This window comes from Ammospiza caudacuta, chromosome 17 (genome assembly GCF_027887145.1).
Source record: "Ammospiza caudacuta isolate bAmmCau1 chromosome 17, bAmmCau1.pri, whole genome shotgun sequence".
NCBI lineage: Eukaryota > Metazoa > Chordata > Aves > Passeriformes > Passerellidae > Ammospiza > Ammospiza caudacuta.
The window spans coordinates 1,857,936-1,875,984 of NC_080609.1; the positions used below are offsets into that span (position 1 = coordinate 1,857,936).

The following is an 18,049-nucleotide window of genomic DNA, read 5'->3' on the forward strand; positions in this document are numbered from 1 at the left end:
GCTGCTCCAGGCTCTGCTCAAGCCCTCCCTGCCACACCACAGACAGTCCTGACAGCTCCTGGGCTTGGCACTGTGCTGGGCCTCAGCCCCTCTCACCTCACCTCACCTCACCTCACCAAGGGGTTCTCTGCTCCTCAAATCAGTGCTCCCTGCCTGCCTACCCCTGCTAAGGCTGACCCCATTTATCCCAGCACCTGCTCGTGCTCCCATGCTGAGCTCCATCCCACCACAGTCCCCGTGTCCCAGGTGCTAGCCCAGGCATGGCTCCTGCAGCTCTCAGGGAGATAAACCAGCAGGGAGCCACAGTCCCACCAGCCACGACCTTGCCAAGCTCCCAGAGATGAAGATGGGGCTGGTCCCCCCTCTTGGTGACACTGGGGCTGGGCTGAGGGGTTGGACTGTGCAGGTGGCAGAGGGCTGAGCACTGATTTACTGCCCAGGAAGAGCATGGATGGAGACAGGAGTGGGGAGGGGGACAGAAGATAAATCAGAGCTGGGTGAATGGGCCCATTCTGGTTGTCACTGCAGTCCCCAGGCACCCTCTCAGGGAGGTGCCCCACTGTCAGGGCTGCAGCCATGCAGGGACAGACAGATGCTTCTCCCAGCCCCACGGTCTTGGCTCTGCCCAGGCTGTGCCCATGGCACACAGTGTGACACAGCCCTACTGCTCCTGCTCAGAATGATCACAGAAACAAAGAACCATTGAGGTTGGAAAAGGCATCTAGGATCACTGAGTCCAACCACTGCCAAGGCCACCACTAAACCATGTCCCCAGGTACCAAATACACATCTTCTGAACATTTCCAGGGATGATGACTCCACCACTGCCCTGGGCAGCCTGTGGCAGTGCCTGATCCCCTCCTCATGGGCTGCACTATGGCCTTTTCCCAGCTGTGGGCTCTCCCTGCTGAGCCCTGCCCGCTGTGGGCACTCACCGACACCAGCCCCTGGATGGTGAAGTGCAGGTCCTTCAGCTTGTCAATCACAGCTTCTCCCAGCAGTGGTGAGAAGGTGGGGGAGCAGCTCCACTCCACTGCAAGGACAGAGACCCCAAGGTGCCATGAGGCCCTGGAGTGGGGCCACCAGGGCTGGGGCAGCGTGTCACAGAGAGCAGCTGCAGGGGGACTGCAGACAGCACAGGAGATGGAGGCAGCGGAGTGCAGGCATGGAAAAGGTGATTCATGGCGGGGGGAAGGTCATGGGGAGCTGCTGTCCTCCCCAAGCCACATAAGATGGGCTCAGCACCTCTAATTGGTGGCTCAGAAATGGGGGATGGAAGAAATTCTTCCAGAAGCCAAAAATATCTGGTTTAAGTGGGTGAGGGGTGCATAACAACAAAGTCTTCTCAGAGTTCAGGATGAGGGAGCAGCCAACAAGCAACACCCCAAATTTTGCCTTGGTGCAGGATGATTTTTGGTCTAGCTCAGAGCATTTGGGTGGTGGCCATGCTGTCCAGCAGCTGTGGCTTCCTCTGTCCTCCAGCATAAAAGTGGCCTGACTGGGGCTCGGCAGCACTGCCTATGGCTCTGTTGTGTTGACATGGGGTGCAAGGCACCTGCTGTTGGCTGTGTGACTCTGCCCTGCTGCAGGCATCCCCATCCTTACCTTTGTACTTGGTGACAACGGCTGAGTTGACACTCAGGGGCTCCCAGAAGGTCACCTGCAGTGAGGTGCTGCTGGCCACAGAGAGGTGGACGCTGCTGGGGGCATCTGGCACTCCTGGGGACAGAGAGGGCAGGGGCTGCTACAGCCATGACGGTCACTCTGAACCTCCCTGTGTCCCTCTTGGGCCCCTCCCCGGTCCCAGGGACGTATTCCCTGATGGAACATGTTCTCCCCTCCATGCACCCACACTGCAAGCCCTGGCCTCAGGGTGCAGGTGATGGGAGCTGGTGCCATGCACTGCCCCAGGCCTTCCCCCGGGGCAGGGACAGCCCCAGCCGCGCTGCGGGCACTCACGGGCATGCTCAAACCCTGCCTTCATGCGCTTGTACAGCCGGAACCGCCACTCCCAGGCCTTGAGCTGCTTCTCCTTCTCGGAGCAGTCGGCGTGGGGCGCCTCGTTCACCACCTGCGCCATCAGCTCGTTGACGCGCTGCTCCGCCTCCCGCACCAGCGTGGACAGGTGCAGCGAGCGGCTCTCCAGGCTCACGACTGCGGGAGGGAGCACACGGCCGCGGGCCCAGGAGGAAAGGGAGGACAAGGTGGTTAGGGCAAGCTCTGCCTCTGCTGGAAGAATCCCCACCCTGAGACCCCAGCTCCTCTCTGTGTCCCGGTCCCGGGGCTGATTGAGTGCGTGGTTCCCCTGCAGCCCTGCTGCAGCCTGCACCGGTGTCCCAGAGCCCAGTGATCACCTCCCCACCTTCATCCACTGCCTGGGGTGCTCCACTGCACCACGCTGCAGACCCAGGTGATGGGCACAGCACGACTCCTGTCCCAACTCACAGTGTGGGCTCTCCTTCGCTCCTGCCTGCAGCAGGGCCCTGGCGATGGGAGCATTGTTGGTCATGATGGCGATGTCCAGGGGCAGGAGCCCCTCGCTGTTGGGGGTGTTGAGGTCCAGCTCCTCGGGGCTGTAGTGCTTCAGCATCTCCTGCACCCTGTCAAGATCCTGCAGTTCCACGGCCTCAAAGAGTGCAGCATTGCTCTGGAACTGGGTGAAAGGAGAAACACAGCTGGGCTGAGCACAGGGCACCCTCCTCCACCCCACCACATACCCTGGACGCTCACTAGCACCCCATGAACCCAATCAGGGAGAGGGTGCCCTCATCCAAAGGGCTTGCAAGCAACAGCTCTTTGCAGACACATCTGGATGATGCCAAGTGAACTCCTGCACCACCTCCAACTGAACTGCTACAGCTTCACTTAACACAATCTTGTGCTCCCACCCAGGCTCCAGCACCACCCACACAGACCTTCTGTCCCTCCCTGGATGAAGCCAGCTCCCACAGACCCTCTGTCCCCCCTGGATGGATCCAGCCCCCACAGACCCTCTGTCCCCCCTGGATGGATCCAGCCCCCACAGACCCTCTGTCCCCATGTGGATGGATCCAGCTCCCACAGACCCTCTGTTCTCACCTTGATGGATCCAGCCCCCACAGACTCTCTGTCCCCATGTGGATGGATCCAGCCCCCACAGACCCTCTGTCCCCCCTGGATGGATCCAGCCCCCACAGACCCTCTGTCCCCATGTGGATGGATCCAGCCCCCACAGACCCTCTGTCCCCATGTGGATGGATCCAGCTCCCACAGACCCTCTGTCCCTCCCTGGATGGATCCAGCTCCCACAGACCCTCTGTCCCCCCTGGATGGATCCAGCCCCCACAGACCCTCTGTCCCCCCTGGATGGATCCAGCCCCCACAGACTGTCCCCATGTGGATGGATCCAGCCCCCACAGACCCTCTGTTCCCCCCTGGATGGATCCAGCCCCCACAGACCCTCTGTCCCCCCTGGATGGATCCAGCCCCCATAGACCCTCTGTCCCCATGTGGATGGATCCAGCTCCCACAGACCCTCTGTCCCCATGTGGATGGATCCAGCCCCACAGACCCTCTGTCCCCATGTGGATGGATCCAGCCCCCACAGACCCTCTGTTCCCCCCTGGATGGATCCAGCCCCCACAGACCCTCTGTCCCCCCTGGATGGATCCAGCCCCCACAGACCCTCTGTCCCCCTGGATGGATCCAGCCCCCACAGACCCTCTGTCCCCACCTGGATGGAGCTATCAGGCACTGACCAGGTAGGACTTGCGGAGCTTCTCCTTCTCCCCCCGTCCCACCAGGCTGCCCTCGTCGAAGGAGGTGTAGTTGACGCGGAATTTCCCGGACAGGTTTCGGTAGAGCCTCTTGGCTGCGTTTGGTGAGGAAGGGCCTGGTGGCTTCCTGGCCTGCGCCAGCTGCAGATCCCGCATCTGCTGGGTCATTTTAGGGGAGGATGACCTGGGAAAAAAGCCAGGAGGGAAATGAGGCATGGAGGATGTGCCAGAAAGGCAGAGGCACATCAGTACAGGACCAAGACAGCAATTGGAGAGCCAGAGCACTCCCAGGCAGCGCCAACGTGAACGGCTGCAAGGTGAACATTGCTGCCAGTGCCAGCAATGCCCTCACCCATCTGTTTTCAGCTGAGGCAGATCTGTTCCTAGCTGCTGGCCCTGCAGGGGTGCCAAGAGGCTCATATGATCCCTGCAGGTAAGACATTTGCTTCCAGACACAAGCTGGGATGCCCAAAGCAACCTCAGGCTGCTCAGCTCTACAACTGGTCTGGATCCATCCCAGCAGGGCAATCTCTCCACACACCCAGTCTCCACCATCCAGCTCCTACAGAGATCTCAGCCCCCTCAGCAGTGGAGGCTGCAGGGCCTGGCAGCCCCAGACCCGTGCTGGGTGATTGCTGTCCATCACCATTGGCCTGGCACAGTCTTGTGTACCCTCTCCACACCCACCCTTCCACAGGAACCCTGCACTGAGCACCATCCCTCTGCTCTTTGTGGTACATGACTTTTCTCAGAGTTGTTATTCCAGCAAAGGGCATTCTCTGGACGTGAAGTGGGAGCAGGGAACATTAAGGGCCATTTCTAAGGGCATCCAGACAATGTCAGGTCCTGATAGGGACCAGTGACCCCAGTCTTCTGCCCACCAAGAGATCCTGGCTTTACAGCTGCTCCTTACCTTTTCCATCCATTAACCTACAAAACCTTTTCTCCTCTCTGATTATAGAATCACAGACTGGTTTGGGTTGGAAGGGACCTTGAAGACCATCTAGTTCCAATGCCCTGCCATTGGGACATGATTTTGATTCTTACTTTCAAGATCTACCAGTCACAAGGAAAGCTGGTGTCTTTTCTGGGGCTCTCCAGAGTGGGAGCTGTTCCTTTCCCTGCAGTCAGGGCTCTCCTGTCTCCATCAAGACCTCTTCCCACCAGTCAAAATCCCCGGCTTTGCATGAGTGTGGCCTTGCTGCTGTGTGGGGCTCTTGCCCATGACTCATCCCCTGCGGCATGGAGGGTTTCCACTGCGTCAAACATCTGATCCCCTTCTTGCTGGAGCTCTGGCACAGCTCCCAGAGAAGAGCATCAGGTCTGAGGAGCATTTAGCATGGCTACACTTAACACAGTTTCTCTCAGTTTTGGCCCCATCCCCCTGTGTATAAGGTCAGATATTTAGGGGCAAAGTCTTCGTCCCCTTGCTTTACTGGTTAAATATCAAGTGTGATAAAAGCATGGCATTTGGCTGAAGGTCATGGCAGAGCAGCCCAGCGAGGCTGTGCCTGGGGTAAGGATGTTTATAAAGCCATCATCGTGAGACAGGATATTAATAACCCCTCGCTCTGCGCCCTTCGTCGTCCTCATTTCAGATGAGGCACAGGGGGCTGCAGAAGGACTTTAATGATTTTACCTTTTATTACTGTGATATTTAAGAGTGGAAAATGCTGCTAAGGTTGGCTCCTGGCAATCATTCATCTCATCAGCTTCAGCCTGTGGATTTAGAGGGCTCCAGCGTGGCCCAAGCCACAGTGTCAAGTTGCTGCCCTGGGTTGCTCCAGAAATGGACATTATCTGAGCACAGGGCTTCATGGATCAGACATTGAGCACCAGCCACACCAACCAAAGGCCCATTTGCAAAAGCAGACAAGTGTTTTGTCACTTCAGGTGGCAAAGTACCCCTGAGCACCCATGCTAGAGTGGGTGAGTTTTGAGCAGCCGAGTCCTACTTTGAGCAGCCGAGTTCTGGTGGGAAGGGAGGGAGCAGCACCCAGGACTGTGTCACCATGGTGGGAGACGCCTGCACAATGCAAGGAAGGGTGGAAAACCAATCCTATGGTCTCTGGGGCCTGCCTGGCTCTGACATGGTGTCCTCAGCCTGTGCACACCACGTGTCATCATGCACAGGGAGCAGCTCCTGGCACAGCCTCTCCTGAGGGCTCCTCATGCCAAGGGCTCACACACAGCACACAGAGCATACACAGAGCACACACAGCACACATACAGCGCACACAGAGCGCACACAGAGCACACACAGAGCACACACAGCACACACAGCACACACAGAGCACACAGAGCACACACAGAGCACACACAGCACACACAGCGCACACACAGAGCACACACAGCACACACAGCACACACAGAGCACACAGCACACACAGAGCACACAGCACACACAGCACACACAGAGCACACACAACGCACACACAGAGCACACACAGCACACACAGCACACACAGAGCACACAGAGCACACAGCACACACAGAGCACAGAGCACACAGCACACACAGCACACACAGAGCACACACAGCACACACAGAGCACACAGAGCACACACAGCACACACACAGCACACTCACAGCACACACAGCACACACAGAGCACACACAGCACACACAGAGCACACAGAGCACACACAGCACACACAGCACACATAGCACACGCAGAGCACACACAGCACACGCAGCACACGCAGAGCACACACAGAGCACACACAGAGCACACAGAGCACACAGAGCACACAGAGCACACACAGCACACACAGAGCACACACAGCACACACACAGCACACACACAGCACACACAGCACACACAGAGCACACACAGCGCACACACAGCGCACACAGAGCACACACAGCGCACACACAGCGCACACAGCACACACAGAGCACACACAGCGCACACAGCACACACAGCACACACAGAGCACACACAGAGCACACAGCACACACAGAGCACACAGCACACACAGAGCACACACAGAGCACACAGAGCACACAGAGCACACACAGAGCACACACAGCACACAGAGCACACACACAGCACACACACAGCACACACAGAGCACACACAGAGCACACACAGAGCACACACAGCACACACAGCACACACAGAGCACACACAGCACACACAGCACACACAGCACACACACAGCACACACACAGCACACACAGCACACACACAGCACACACGGCACACACAGCACACACAGAGCACACACAGAGCACACACAGCACACACAGCACACACACAGCACACACAGCACACACAGAGCACACACACAGCACACACGGCACACACAGCACACACAGCACACACAGCACACACACAGCACACACAGAGCACACACAGAGCACACACAGAGCACACACAGAGCACACACACAGCACACACACAGCACACACAGAGCACACACAGAGCACACACAGAGCACACACACAGCACACACACAGCACACACACAGCACACACAGAGCACACACAGAGCACACAGAGCACACACACAGCACACACACAGCACACACACAGCACACAGAGCACACAGAGCACACACAGAGCACACACAGCACACACACAGCACACACACAGCACACACACAGCACACACACAGCACACACAGAGTACACGCACAGCACACACAGAGCACACAGAGCACACACAGCACACACAGAGCACACACACAGCACACACATCACACAGAGCACACACACAGCACACACAGCACACACAGCCCCTGCAGAGGGCACAGGGCTGCAACAGCAGCACAGCTCTGCTGTCACTGCTGCACAGACATGAGAGAAAAGCCACCTGCACCTGAGCAGGCAGAGCTGTGCTGGCAGGAAGAGACAGGGAGGCAGGTCCTGACCCTCAGGAGAAGCCGGAGATGCAAAGCACTGCCTGGCATATTTAGGAAAGAGAACTGACTCAAGAGGTTCTCCAGCAAAACCTTGCCCTTTCTCTTGTGTTTAAGAGCTGACTGCTGCCCAGGTTCTTGTCTCTCCTCTCCACCTCCAGCTGCTGCTCAGAGGTGAAGGTGCCTCTTTCAGCAGGCTCATCAACAATCCCTGTAAATTCCACTCTCTCAAAGGAGGCAACAATGCTCTCCCACACAGAATGCTCTTCCCTCCATGGAAGCTGGAGCTTGTAACAGATCCCTGCTCCATTCGTGCCTGCAGAATCAGGCTTTAAAATGGAGTGGTGCTTTGGAGAGAAAGTCATTTGTTCTGCCAATTAAAATACACAGCAAATGATCCAGTGCAGGCAGACTGCACAGCTGGGAGGAAGCTCTCTCAGAGATGGCAGAAACAGAGAAATTTCTCACTGTTTTCCCTCCTCTGATTTGCTTTTAATGAGAAGTAAAGAGATGGAAATTATTCAGTGCTCAGGAGTGAACATCTATGTATATTAAACCAGCTGCCCCAAAGATAAAAGAGTTTCCTGCCCTGTGGTTATGAGTCATCTGGACTCGGTGAAATGGTCTTGATTTATCTACAGCTAAACTTTGCCCTGGAGCAACTGATAGCTGAAAACAGCACCTGCAGGTGTCCTGCCCTCAGGGGCCAACCAGCCCACACCAGCTCAGCCATGGCAAAGCCCCATCCTGCATGGAGGTGTGGGAGGAGATCCCACCTTCTCTGCCTGAAGAGTCTCAGTGCAGCCAAACTAAATTTATCCCAGCCACAAATGGGTCTTGTTGCTAATTACTGTCCTGCAGCCTGCAAGCAGAGGACAGGTGCTCTGCCTGCCCCAGCAGTTCAGCTCTCTGTGACCATCAGGGAGGTGATGATCAGGTTTGCAGTGCCATAAACCCACACACCAGCAAACTCCATCACCCTCTCCATAGAAGAAGCTGGGGTTCTGTGGAAGGATGAGCTGGGACTGGTCAGATCCGTCTGGGGTCAGTTCTGGAACTCCCATGGCTGGAGGGGGTCCAGAGGAGGGAACAGAGCTGGGAAGGGGCTGGAGCACCAGGAGGGGCTGAGGGAGCTGGGAAGGGGCTCAGCCTGGAGAAAAGGAGGCTCAGGGGGGACCTTGTGGCTCTGCACAGCTCCTGACAGGAGGGGACAGCCAGGGGAGTCGGGCTGTGCTCCCAGGGAACAGGGACAGGACAAGGGGAAACGGCCCCAAGCTGTGCCAGGGGAGGTTTGGACTGGTTATCAGGAAAACCTCTTCCCTGAAAGGGTGCTCAGCACTGGCACAGCTGCCCAGGGCAGTGGTGGAGTCACCATCCCTTGAGGGATTTAAAAGTGGATGTGGCACTTGGGGACATTGTTTAGTGGTGGCCTTGGCAGTGCTGGGTTAATTGCTGGATTTGATGATCTTAAATGGTTTTTTTTCCAACCTTAGTGATTCTAACTGTGATTCTGTCTCAGGAAACCAATGAAATAGAGGTGGTTTTCTTTTTTTAAAAAAGTACATGAGAATGGATGAGCATAAGGCATCTTCATTTTTTCCCTTCCTCCAGCATCAAACACAAGCAAATCCACTGGGTACTTTACAATGTGGTTTATGGATATTCTGAATGTTAATGTTTGCAACACTGCAGATCTTGGTCTAGTAAAAAGTGCTAATAATTGTTGCAATTTCTTGATTTTAAGTGCATTTTGTAGAAGGGCGTAGCCCCTCCAGTTGTCCAGCTGAGAACCAGTCCCTGACAGCCAGGGCTGCTGTGCCCCTGAGAGCAGAGCCAGGGGCTGGACAGCCCTGCCCAGCGGGCACCTGGACCGGCAGGGCATGGCACCCTGCCCACAGCTCACCAGGCCAGACATTGGGCGGGAATTGTTTCCTGTCAGGGTGGGCAGGCCCTGGCACAGGGTGCCCAGAGCAGCTGTGGCTGCCCCTGGATCCCTGGCAGTGCCCAAGGCCAGGCTGGGCAGGGCTGGGAGCAGCCTGGGACAGTGGGAGGTGTCCCTGCCATGGCAGGGGTGGGATGAGCTAAGTGATCTTTAAGGTCCCTTCCAACCCAGAGGAGTCCATGATCCCAACACATGGCTGGTGAGGGTCAGGGTGGCCATCCCAGAGCCCCAGGAACAGCTGGGAACAGCTGGGAGCAGCTCCTGTGCCAGCAGTGCTGTGCTGGGGCAGTGCCCTCCCAGGCTCTGGGTGCCCAGGCTGGCAGTGGGAAGGGAAAGCTCGGGTGCCTGCCCAGGGTGGCAGTGAGAGGGCAGGCTCAGGCACAGCAGCTGCCATGAGCTCACTGTGCAGCCCCTGGTCACTGGGGGTGGCTGTCACTGCAGGGAGCTCCCACCACTCCCTGATGCAGCAAACAAGGAAGCAGCAGGGCTCTGTGCGCGAGAAAAAGGGAGCCTGGAGGAGGGGGGATGAAAGGTGCTGGTGGCTTTCTAAGGACAAGGGCTGGTATTGGGAGCAGAAGAGGGATTGGGCTCTTGCAGAGTTTGCTGAAGCCTCACAGCTATGTGGATGCTAGTGGTGTGTTAGCACAAGATGCCAGGGATACTCTCCTGAACCATGCTCCAACTCAGTCCAGAGGGGTATCGAGAATGAAACAGGAGCAGCCCAAAACCCAGTTATCAGGGGGACACAACCCAGTGCAACCAAGCTCCCCCCAACAGGGAGCTCACAGCAAGAGGCGACCAGCACCAAGCATGGGCAGCAGGGCAGAGGGGCAAATCTGCCCCACGCAGGTGAGACCCCACCTGCAGAGCTGCCCCCAGATCTGGGCCCCCAGCATAGAAAAGTGAGTCCAGAGCCACAGAGATGCTTCAAAGACTGGAGCCCCTCTGCTCTGGAGCCAGGCTGGCAGAGCTGGGGGTGCTCACCTGGAGAGGAGAAGCTCCAGGGACACCTCAGAGCCCCTGCCAGGGCCTGAAGGGGCTCCAGGAGAGCTGGAGAGGGACTGGGGACAACAAGGGATGGAGGGACAGGACACAGGGAATGGCTCCCACTGCCAGAGGGCAGGGATGGATGGGATATTGGGAATGAGGAATTGTTCCCTGTGAGGGTGGGCAGGCCCTGGCACAGGGTGCCCAGAGCAGCTGTGGCTGCCCCTGGATCCCTGGCAGTGCCCAAGGCCAGGCTGGGCAGGGCTGGGAGCAGCCTGGGACAGTGGGAGGTGTCCCTTGACATGGCAGGGGTGGCACTGGGTGGGCTTTAAGGTCCCTTCCAACCTGAGCTGTCCCATGACTATGATCCTATGAGATCAAGTGGCAAAACCAACATACAGGTGTTTCCTGAGAGAAAAACCTGAGTGTGAGAGGTCTCTCCACACCTGAGCACACTTGGTCTGACCCATGTCAGGGCTGTGCTCAGCCCTGTGCAGCAGGAATTCACAACCATGGCCATGGACACTTGGGCACCAACACTCAGAGCAGCTCCCCCACAGCCATGGGGACAGCAACAAGAAATGCCGTGTCCTGCATGAAGAGGAGCTGCTGATGTGTTTGCATTTTCCACTCTTTTTGCCCAAGCATAAGTAATTTTTCATGACTGGCAAAACAGAGGCTGGATTAAACATGGAACATGAGTAGGGGAGCCCTTCCAAAGAGTGGGATTTCATAACCCACCAAAAAGCACGCTCAGAACGAGGACCAAATGCCATGATCAGCATCCCTGCAAGGCAGCAGGGCTCATGGAGCAGCAGGCACAGCAGTTACCCACCCTGGGCTGTGCAGACCACCAAGGCATTTAGGTGCTGTGCAGTGACCTGGCCATGCAGACACGGAGCAAAACACTCTGATCCACAGAAACACCGTGTGCCTAGAAAATGCACGTGCCTACTGAAACCTGGGTCCAGGGAAGGGCACCAAAGCAGACTTTGTTTATTTGTTTGTTTGTTTGTTTGTGTTTCCTCCAGCTTTTTTCTTTTCTCCCCACTTGGCAAACCTGCTGGGTTTTGTTTTGAGTGGAGCTGAAGCGAGCATGCCTCTTTTGTTTAGCAATAACAACTAACTTATATAGATGCTCTCCTGCCAAGACATTTTTGTTGGAGCTCCAGAAACCCAGCGCTGTTAGACCCCAGTGCTTGGAGGAGCTCAGCGTGGTGTCAGGCCCCTGGGTCAGGGCAGACCTGCCCGAGCAGCAATGGCAGCACACTGTCCCTGCTGTCCCCACGCCGGGCACACACGGTGTGTCTGTGCTGCCCGAGAAGCTCATGGCCCCTACAGCAGAGAACACCCCATGGACACCCAGCCTGGCACAGCACGGCTCTGCAGGGAAAGCTGACTCCCAGCAGCTCAGAACCCAAATGAAAAGCACATCCAGGGCGAGATCTGCAATGTCCAGCAGTGCCCAGTGCCCTGCACCTCTCCAGGAGATGGAGAGCAGCATTCCCCCTCGGAGCACTCCTCCTGTGCCATCCAGGCTGCTCCCCAAATCTGCAGGGTTTTTGCATCCTTTGGGGAGCACTTGCACTGGGAACACATGGCAAGGACCCCCCTCACCCCCGGGTCCAGTCCTCACTCAGCTGTGGCAGAGGGCACTGACACAGGCTGGACATAGGAGATCCCACAGCACAGGGCTGGGGTCAGCAGTGTCCTCCTGAGCACAGCCATGAACCCTGGCACAGCACAAAAGAGCTGCCCAAATGTCTCATCCCTACTTAAATCACAGGCTGAATCTGGGAAAGACAGAGACTTCAGGACTCCAAGAGAAGTCTGGAGCCAACCAAGTAGATCACTTGCTGACAGTGTCCCATAAAACACCCCACTGCTGCAGGCCCAGCAGTGCCCTTGGGGAGGAAGGCAGCAGAGACGCTTGAGCAAACTCTGCTGCCACACAATAATGCTGCTGCTTCTTGCTTTTCTTTATTTTTTTTCATTAGACCTCCTGATCACTACTTAAAAGTGAGACCAGAAGGATCTTGTGGTTCAATGGCCATGAAAATGTAGCCCAAATCAGACCTTCACTTGCAGTGTCCCTGTGACATGTGCCATCAGGCAGGGCTGCCATCACAAAGTGCCACTGTGCTGGCCGTGCCATGCAGGGCACCCTCCCGCACACACACCTCACACAGCACTGCCAGGCACGGGGCACCTCTCCTGGGCACTGTGCTGCTGAGGGACATGGCACAATGACTGCCTCACCAGCCGAGGCAGGCAGCCCATAAGCAACACCTTGGGCTGCAATAAACGGGCACTAGTGGGCACAGCCTGGCTTCAGACACCCCAAACCATCCCTTGAGGGAGGAAATTCAACATTTCAGAGGCTCACACAGTCTCCACCCACAGATGTGGGTCAGGAAGGAGATGCTGGAAGATTCTATGCCCAGCCCAGCTCTGCTGATTTTACTGTTTTCACAACGATTTACCCCACAGAGCTGCTGTGTGTCCTGCCCAGAGGTTCCTACCTAGAATATCCACAGAAAATCCACTTTTCTGCTTCTGTGCTACCAAACTTTTGTGAGGATGGAGCCGAGCGGTCTGTGCATTACAGACTGAGGGCATCTCTGCCCGGAGCGGTTCGGGAGGTGCTGCTCGGGATTCAGCATCCCCGTGGTACCTGCAGTGTCCCGGGGCACCTCCCGTGCCAAACGGCGCCGGTCCCTCCCACCGGCACCGGCCCCGGGCTCCCGTCTGCCGGGCCGGGCAAGCCCTCCTCGCTGCCTCGCCACAAAGCCAGCCTTTAATCGCCGCTTGACATTAAGTATCTGAGCAAGGAAGTCTTGGGTAAATGTTCTTGCTATGGGAACACACAGTGCTGAGTCTCTTTAATTACATTGTTTTTGTTTGGCTTTTTTTATTAGTCGTGCTGCGGCTTCCCCTCCCTGACAGGCCGGCGAGGCTCACGCTAAATATGGCCGGGTTTAAAGTGCGCCGTGAAACCCGAAGCGCGGCACCAGACTGGCTGGACGCGGCGCAAGCCAGGGTTACGCGGGACACGCATTCCAGCCGCCGGCTCCGGCCCGCGCTCCCCCCCTGCTCACACAGCGAGCCTCCCCGAGAACAACCTCCACGCTCCGAACCACCTCTGCACCTTCCTCTTCCTCGCCCTGTGAAATCCCCCAGTGAGCAGCCCAGCCCTGGGCCCCAGGCTGCCCCATTTCTGTCGTGCTCATCGCTTGCACACCGCATGTGCCCACATCTCCACGGCACCGCCGAGCCCGTCTCCATCCCATCTGTCACCTCCTGTGCTCTCCCCATCCCAAACTGCCCTGCCCCACACCTGCTCAGCCCACCCCCAGGCTGCCCCTCAGGGCCAAAGAGCCTTCTTCCCACTGGCCACACTGCTTTCATCTTCCTCTGCCCTCCTTGTTATTTTAAAGGCATTCCAGAGGATGCTGTCAGGCTTGGATGTGGTTTGGTTGGGTTGTTTGTTTTCGTACTGGAGGTTTTATGATCGCATTGGGAACAAGCCCTAATTGAGCTGCAATTCGAATTGCAGTCCGTGGGTATTTGTTTCATTTTTGGAAGGGCTCAAACGGCTGTGCAGCTTAGGCTGGAGAATGCATTTGGTTTTAACTGGAACCTGATGGAGACAGGACAGAGCAGGACAAGCTGCCCCGAGCCATGATCAAAGTTCCTGGGGAAGCCCAGTGTGGTCAGCCCGGTGCCAGGTACCCACGCCACAGCAGGCAGTGCTGGTTGTGATCACAGCCCTGTGACCACCCAAAAGCCCTGGCACCATCAGGGAGGAGGCAGACAGAGCCAGAGCTCTGGTGCCAAGAGCCAAGCACACAGCCCTGGGGCCTGGCTCGGTGGGAGCTTGCAGCCACCCTGCAAATCCCTGTCCCCTGCAAACTTCTATTCCCTGTGAACTCCTGCCCTGAAAACCCCTGCAAACCCCTCTCCTCTGAAAACCCATCCCCTAAAAGCTTCTATTCCCTGTGAACTCCTGCCCCTACAAACCCCTGCAAACCCCTGTCCCCTGCAAACCCCTGTCCCCTGCAAACTTCTATTCCTTGTGAACTCCTGCCCATGCAAACCCCTGTAAACCCCTGTCCTCTGAAAATCCCTGTCCTCTGCAAGCCCCTGTCCTCTAAAAACCCCTGTCCCCTGCAAACTTCTATTCCTTGTGAACTCCTGCCCCTGCAAACCCCTACAAATCCCTGTCCTCTGAAAACCCCTGTCCCCAACAAACCCCAGTCCACTGACAGCCCATGTTCTACAAATATCTGTGCCCAGCAAACCCCTGCACTCTCTAAATCCCTGTTCCCTGCAAACCTCTGCAGGGGTTTGTGACTTGTGCTCACTGAAGAAAGGGAGCCCAGCAGCCCAGAGGGAGCCCAGCAGCCCAGAGTGAGCTCAGCACCACGGCTGGCTGCTCCTTGCTGAGTCAGGAGCTGCTCCAGACCAGGGCTGCCCACAGGGAACAGCAGCAAGAAGGGGCAGCACCCAGAGGTCAGTGCCCAGACTGCCCTTCATGGGAACTGCGTGGTGTCACCTTCCACTGACCGTGTCCCACAGCCACTGCCACAACCAGTGCTCAGCCCCACACCCAAATGTGCCTGATGCTTCCAGCACCAGCAACCAGCCAGATCTCTGCAGGTAGGGATGGGCAGACAAAGGGGCCAGAGAGCACCTGCTCTGCTCCACCCCCATCCTGCCAGGAGCTCAGAGGCCCAGATGCTGGAGCAGGTCAGCAGAGCTCCAGGAGACACCTCCAAGCCACTAACAGCACCCTGGTTAAATCAGATTTCACATGGGGAAGCAGATGAGCCATGGGGACTCAGGAGGAAACCCTATCCCAGGCTGGCCTGCCAGGAAGGAGCAGCACTCCTGCCACAGCTGCATGTTTGCAAATCCTGCTCCAAGGATCAAATGTAGGAGCTGAGTCATACGACGGCTGAAATCAAAGATCACTGAAGGCAAAAGAAGGGAGAAAAAGTATCCCTGTAGGTTCTCAGGGGCCCACTTGGGATCCAACAGAGCAGGAGGTAAATGCTCAGCATGGAGATGCCCAGGGAACAGCTGGCATGCTGGGAAGAGTGAGAAGGGATGTAAGGTCACACTCACCCATGCCTGGTCCTGTCCCCTTCCTTGGGCGCTGACACCTCTGGGGAGGGAGCGGGCAGGGCCTGGCAGAGCCCATGGGGCCAGAGGCTGCTCCAATGGGAGAAGGAAGGGGGCTGGGATGGCCCCAGCTGCTCTGAGGGCTGCTGCCATGCACCTGCACCCCACCAAAGAGCCCAGGGCCTCCCAGGGGCCAGGAAGAAGCACTCACCTGTCTGTGCCCAGACTGTTTGAGCTTGGGCCAGAGGATGTCATGTGTTTTGTCATGGCCTCACCGCAGGGTAATGTTCCAGTATCTCCTCACTGCCCTGACACCACCTGGGCTCTACCCCTGAGTGGTTCCTCTGCCTCACTGTGCCTTCCCTGGCACGGTGGGTGGCACACGCACACCCCCATGATGGTTTGAAGGTTGGGTCAGCTCCTGGTTCTGCTGGAACAGAGCTCCAGGGAGCCCCATCCCCACTGCCCCATCCCCTGGGGCTGAGGCTGGCCTGGCATGGCTCCGGGGGCTGAGACCTGCAGGCTCATCACAGCAGTGGGAGGCAATCCGTGTGCACCCAGAGCTGCAGAGAGCCAAATCCTTTAACCTCCTGCGCCACCTGGTGCCACCGGGAAGGACGTGCCACCGGGATGCACCTCCCCGCGGCAACCACATCCTCTCCAGAACCATCAAATGGTCGAGAAATGGCCCAAGAAGGTCTTCTGGAGGTCCCCTGAGCTCAATCCCCCATGCCTATGGCTGGGCTTCATCCTCAGCCACCTACATCCCACCTGTACTTCCCAGTCCTCCAGCCCATACTGGGATGTTCCTTCTGGTGGAAAGAAACCTCCATTCCATTGTTCCACCCAAGACATCCAGGGAGATAGGAGCAGTATTGCGACTGAAACCAGGCTGAAGACTTCCAGAGCTGCACCCAAAGGGGTTACAAAAGGGAGCCCACAGCCACTGATCTCAGCGGGGAGGAGGAGACATCGGCCAAGCGACAATGGAAGAGCAGACAAACGCACACACCCAGCTCCAGAGCTGCTCCCAGCTGGTAAATGTTACTGCAGTCAGAAAGGCGCTTCCCGCTGGAAGGCACGCAGCAGGAGCCAGCCAGCAGAGCTGGGCACTGCCCACAGACTGTCCCTGGCACGGCTGCCAACCCAGCCACCCCCAGCGGGCTCTCCAGCCTGTCCCAGCCTGGCAAACCCCTGGCCTGGCACAGCTTCATGCCAGGGTTTGCTCCCAGCTCGCTCCAGATCAGCTCCCTGCCCAGCACCCGCCGGGACCTTCTCTGAGCGCCCCAGCACCTCGCCCTGGGGCTGGTCCCATCCAGCACCACCCAACCCATGAGCAGCACCAGAGGGGCTGGATCACTGCCATGGGGTCATCACTGCCACTGATCTCCATGGAGTCAGGGTCCAAAGCCTGCAGCCCAAGAGGAGAAGCCAGTTTTTTCCACCATTTTGCTAGAAAACATCCCGCAAGTGCCTGAGCACTCTTGTACCTGCACTAACTGGGGCAATGATCACCAGCAGGAGCTCCTGCCAGCTGGGGCTTGCCTGCTCCTTCATCACAGCAGAGCTTTCCCAGCTCATGTGTCATTCCTCCCTCTGCAGAAAGCTCTGAGGTACCATCAAGTAGAGAAACCCCAGCTGAAGATAACAGAGTCTGTGGAGGAATTTCCAAAGCCCCCAGGACAGCAATTAGGAAAAGTTTCCACTCAAATATAAAAGAGCAACTTTGAAAACCATAGGGATCACCAGGACAAACCTCCAGCTACCAGGACCTGCTCAGCCTGGACCTGATGGCCTTGAAGGTCCTTCCCAGCTGTAATGGCTCTGGGATTCTGTCCCTCCATGCACGGATGTGATGCTGCTGAGCTCACCCATGGGGCAGGCAGGTCTACAAACACCCTTCCCCAGGTCTGGCATGACAGGAGCGTTTCCTCAGCTTCTCCTCCCCTCACCTGGCACAGCCCAAGCTGGCCTGAGCTCTGCTGAGGGTGAGAGGCAGGTGATACCCACAGCCAGTGCCACACATGGGAAATGGGGACAGAAACAACCTTGTCTTGGTAAACTGCTTCTGAGTTCATTGGAAATGGCTCCTTCAGCCACCACTCCTGACCTGGACTTGCCTGGGCAATGAGGCATCCCTAGAGAAAGGGACAGGGGACACAGAGTGGCCAGAGTCCCTTTGCAAATGGGAACACTAGCAGCTGGCCCCTGAAAACCTCCTCAGGCATGCCCAGCCACGCTTTCCAATGGCTAACCATTTGACCAAATCCATGTTGACTTCCAACAGGAATGCAGCATCCCTGCCAAATTTCAAGTCTCTTTTTCAAAGAGTGGAGATACCAGAAGCCCTCAAACAAAGAGACAGCAGGGGAAAAAAAA

At 57.1% G+C, this 18,049-nt stretch overlaps 1 protein-coding gene across 1 annotated transcript in view; it reads right to left on the reverse strand.

The window, feature by feature from the left end:
- LOC131565411 (ankyrin repeat and fibronectin type-III domain-containing protein 1-like) overlaps nucleotides 1-18,049 on the reverse strand; it is a 248,395-nt gene that overhangs the window by 12,684 nt on the left and 217,662 nt on the right. Inside the window, exons 7-11 of the mRNA XM_058816278.1 lie at nucleotides 3,738-3,939; nucleotides 2,446-2,653; nucleotides 1,960-2,154; nucleotides 1,606-1,719; nucleotides 936-1,033 (exon numbers count right to left, since the gene is read on the reverse strand). Of these exons, the coding sequence (XP_058672261.1) occupies nucleotides 936-1,033; nucleotides 1,606-1,719; nucleotides 1,960-2,154; nucleotides 2,446-2,653; nucleotides 3,738-3,939 (817 nt within the window). The remainder of the gene's footprint in view (nucleotides 1-935; nucleotides 1,034-1,605; nucleotides 1,720-1,959; nucleotides 2,155-2,445; nucleotides 2,654-3,737; nucleotides 3,940-18,049) is intronic.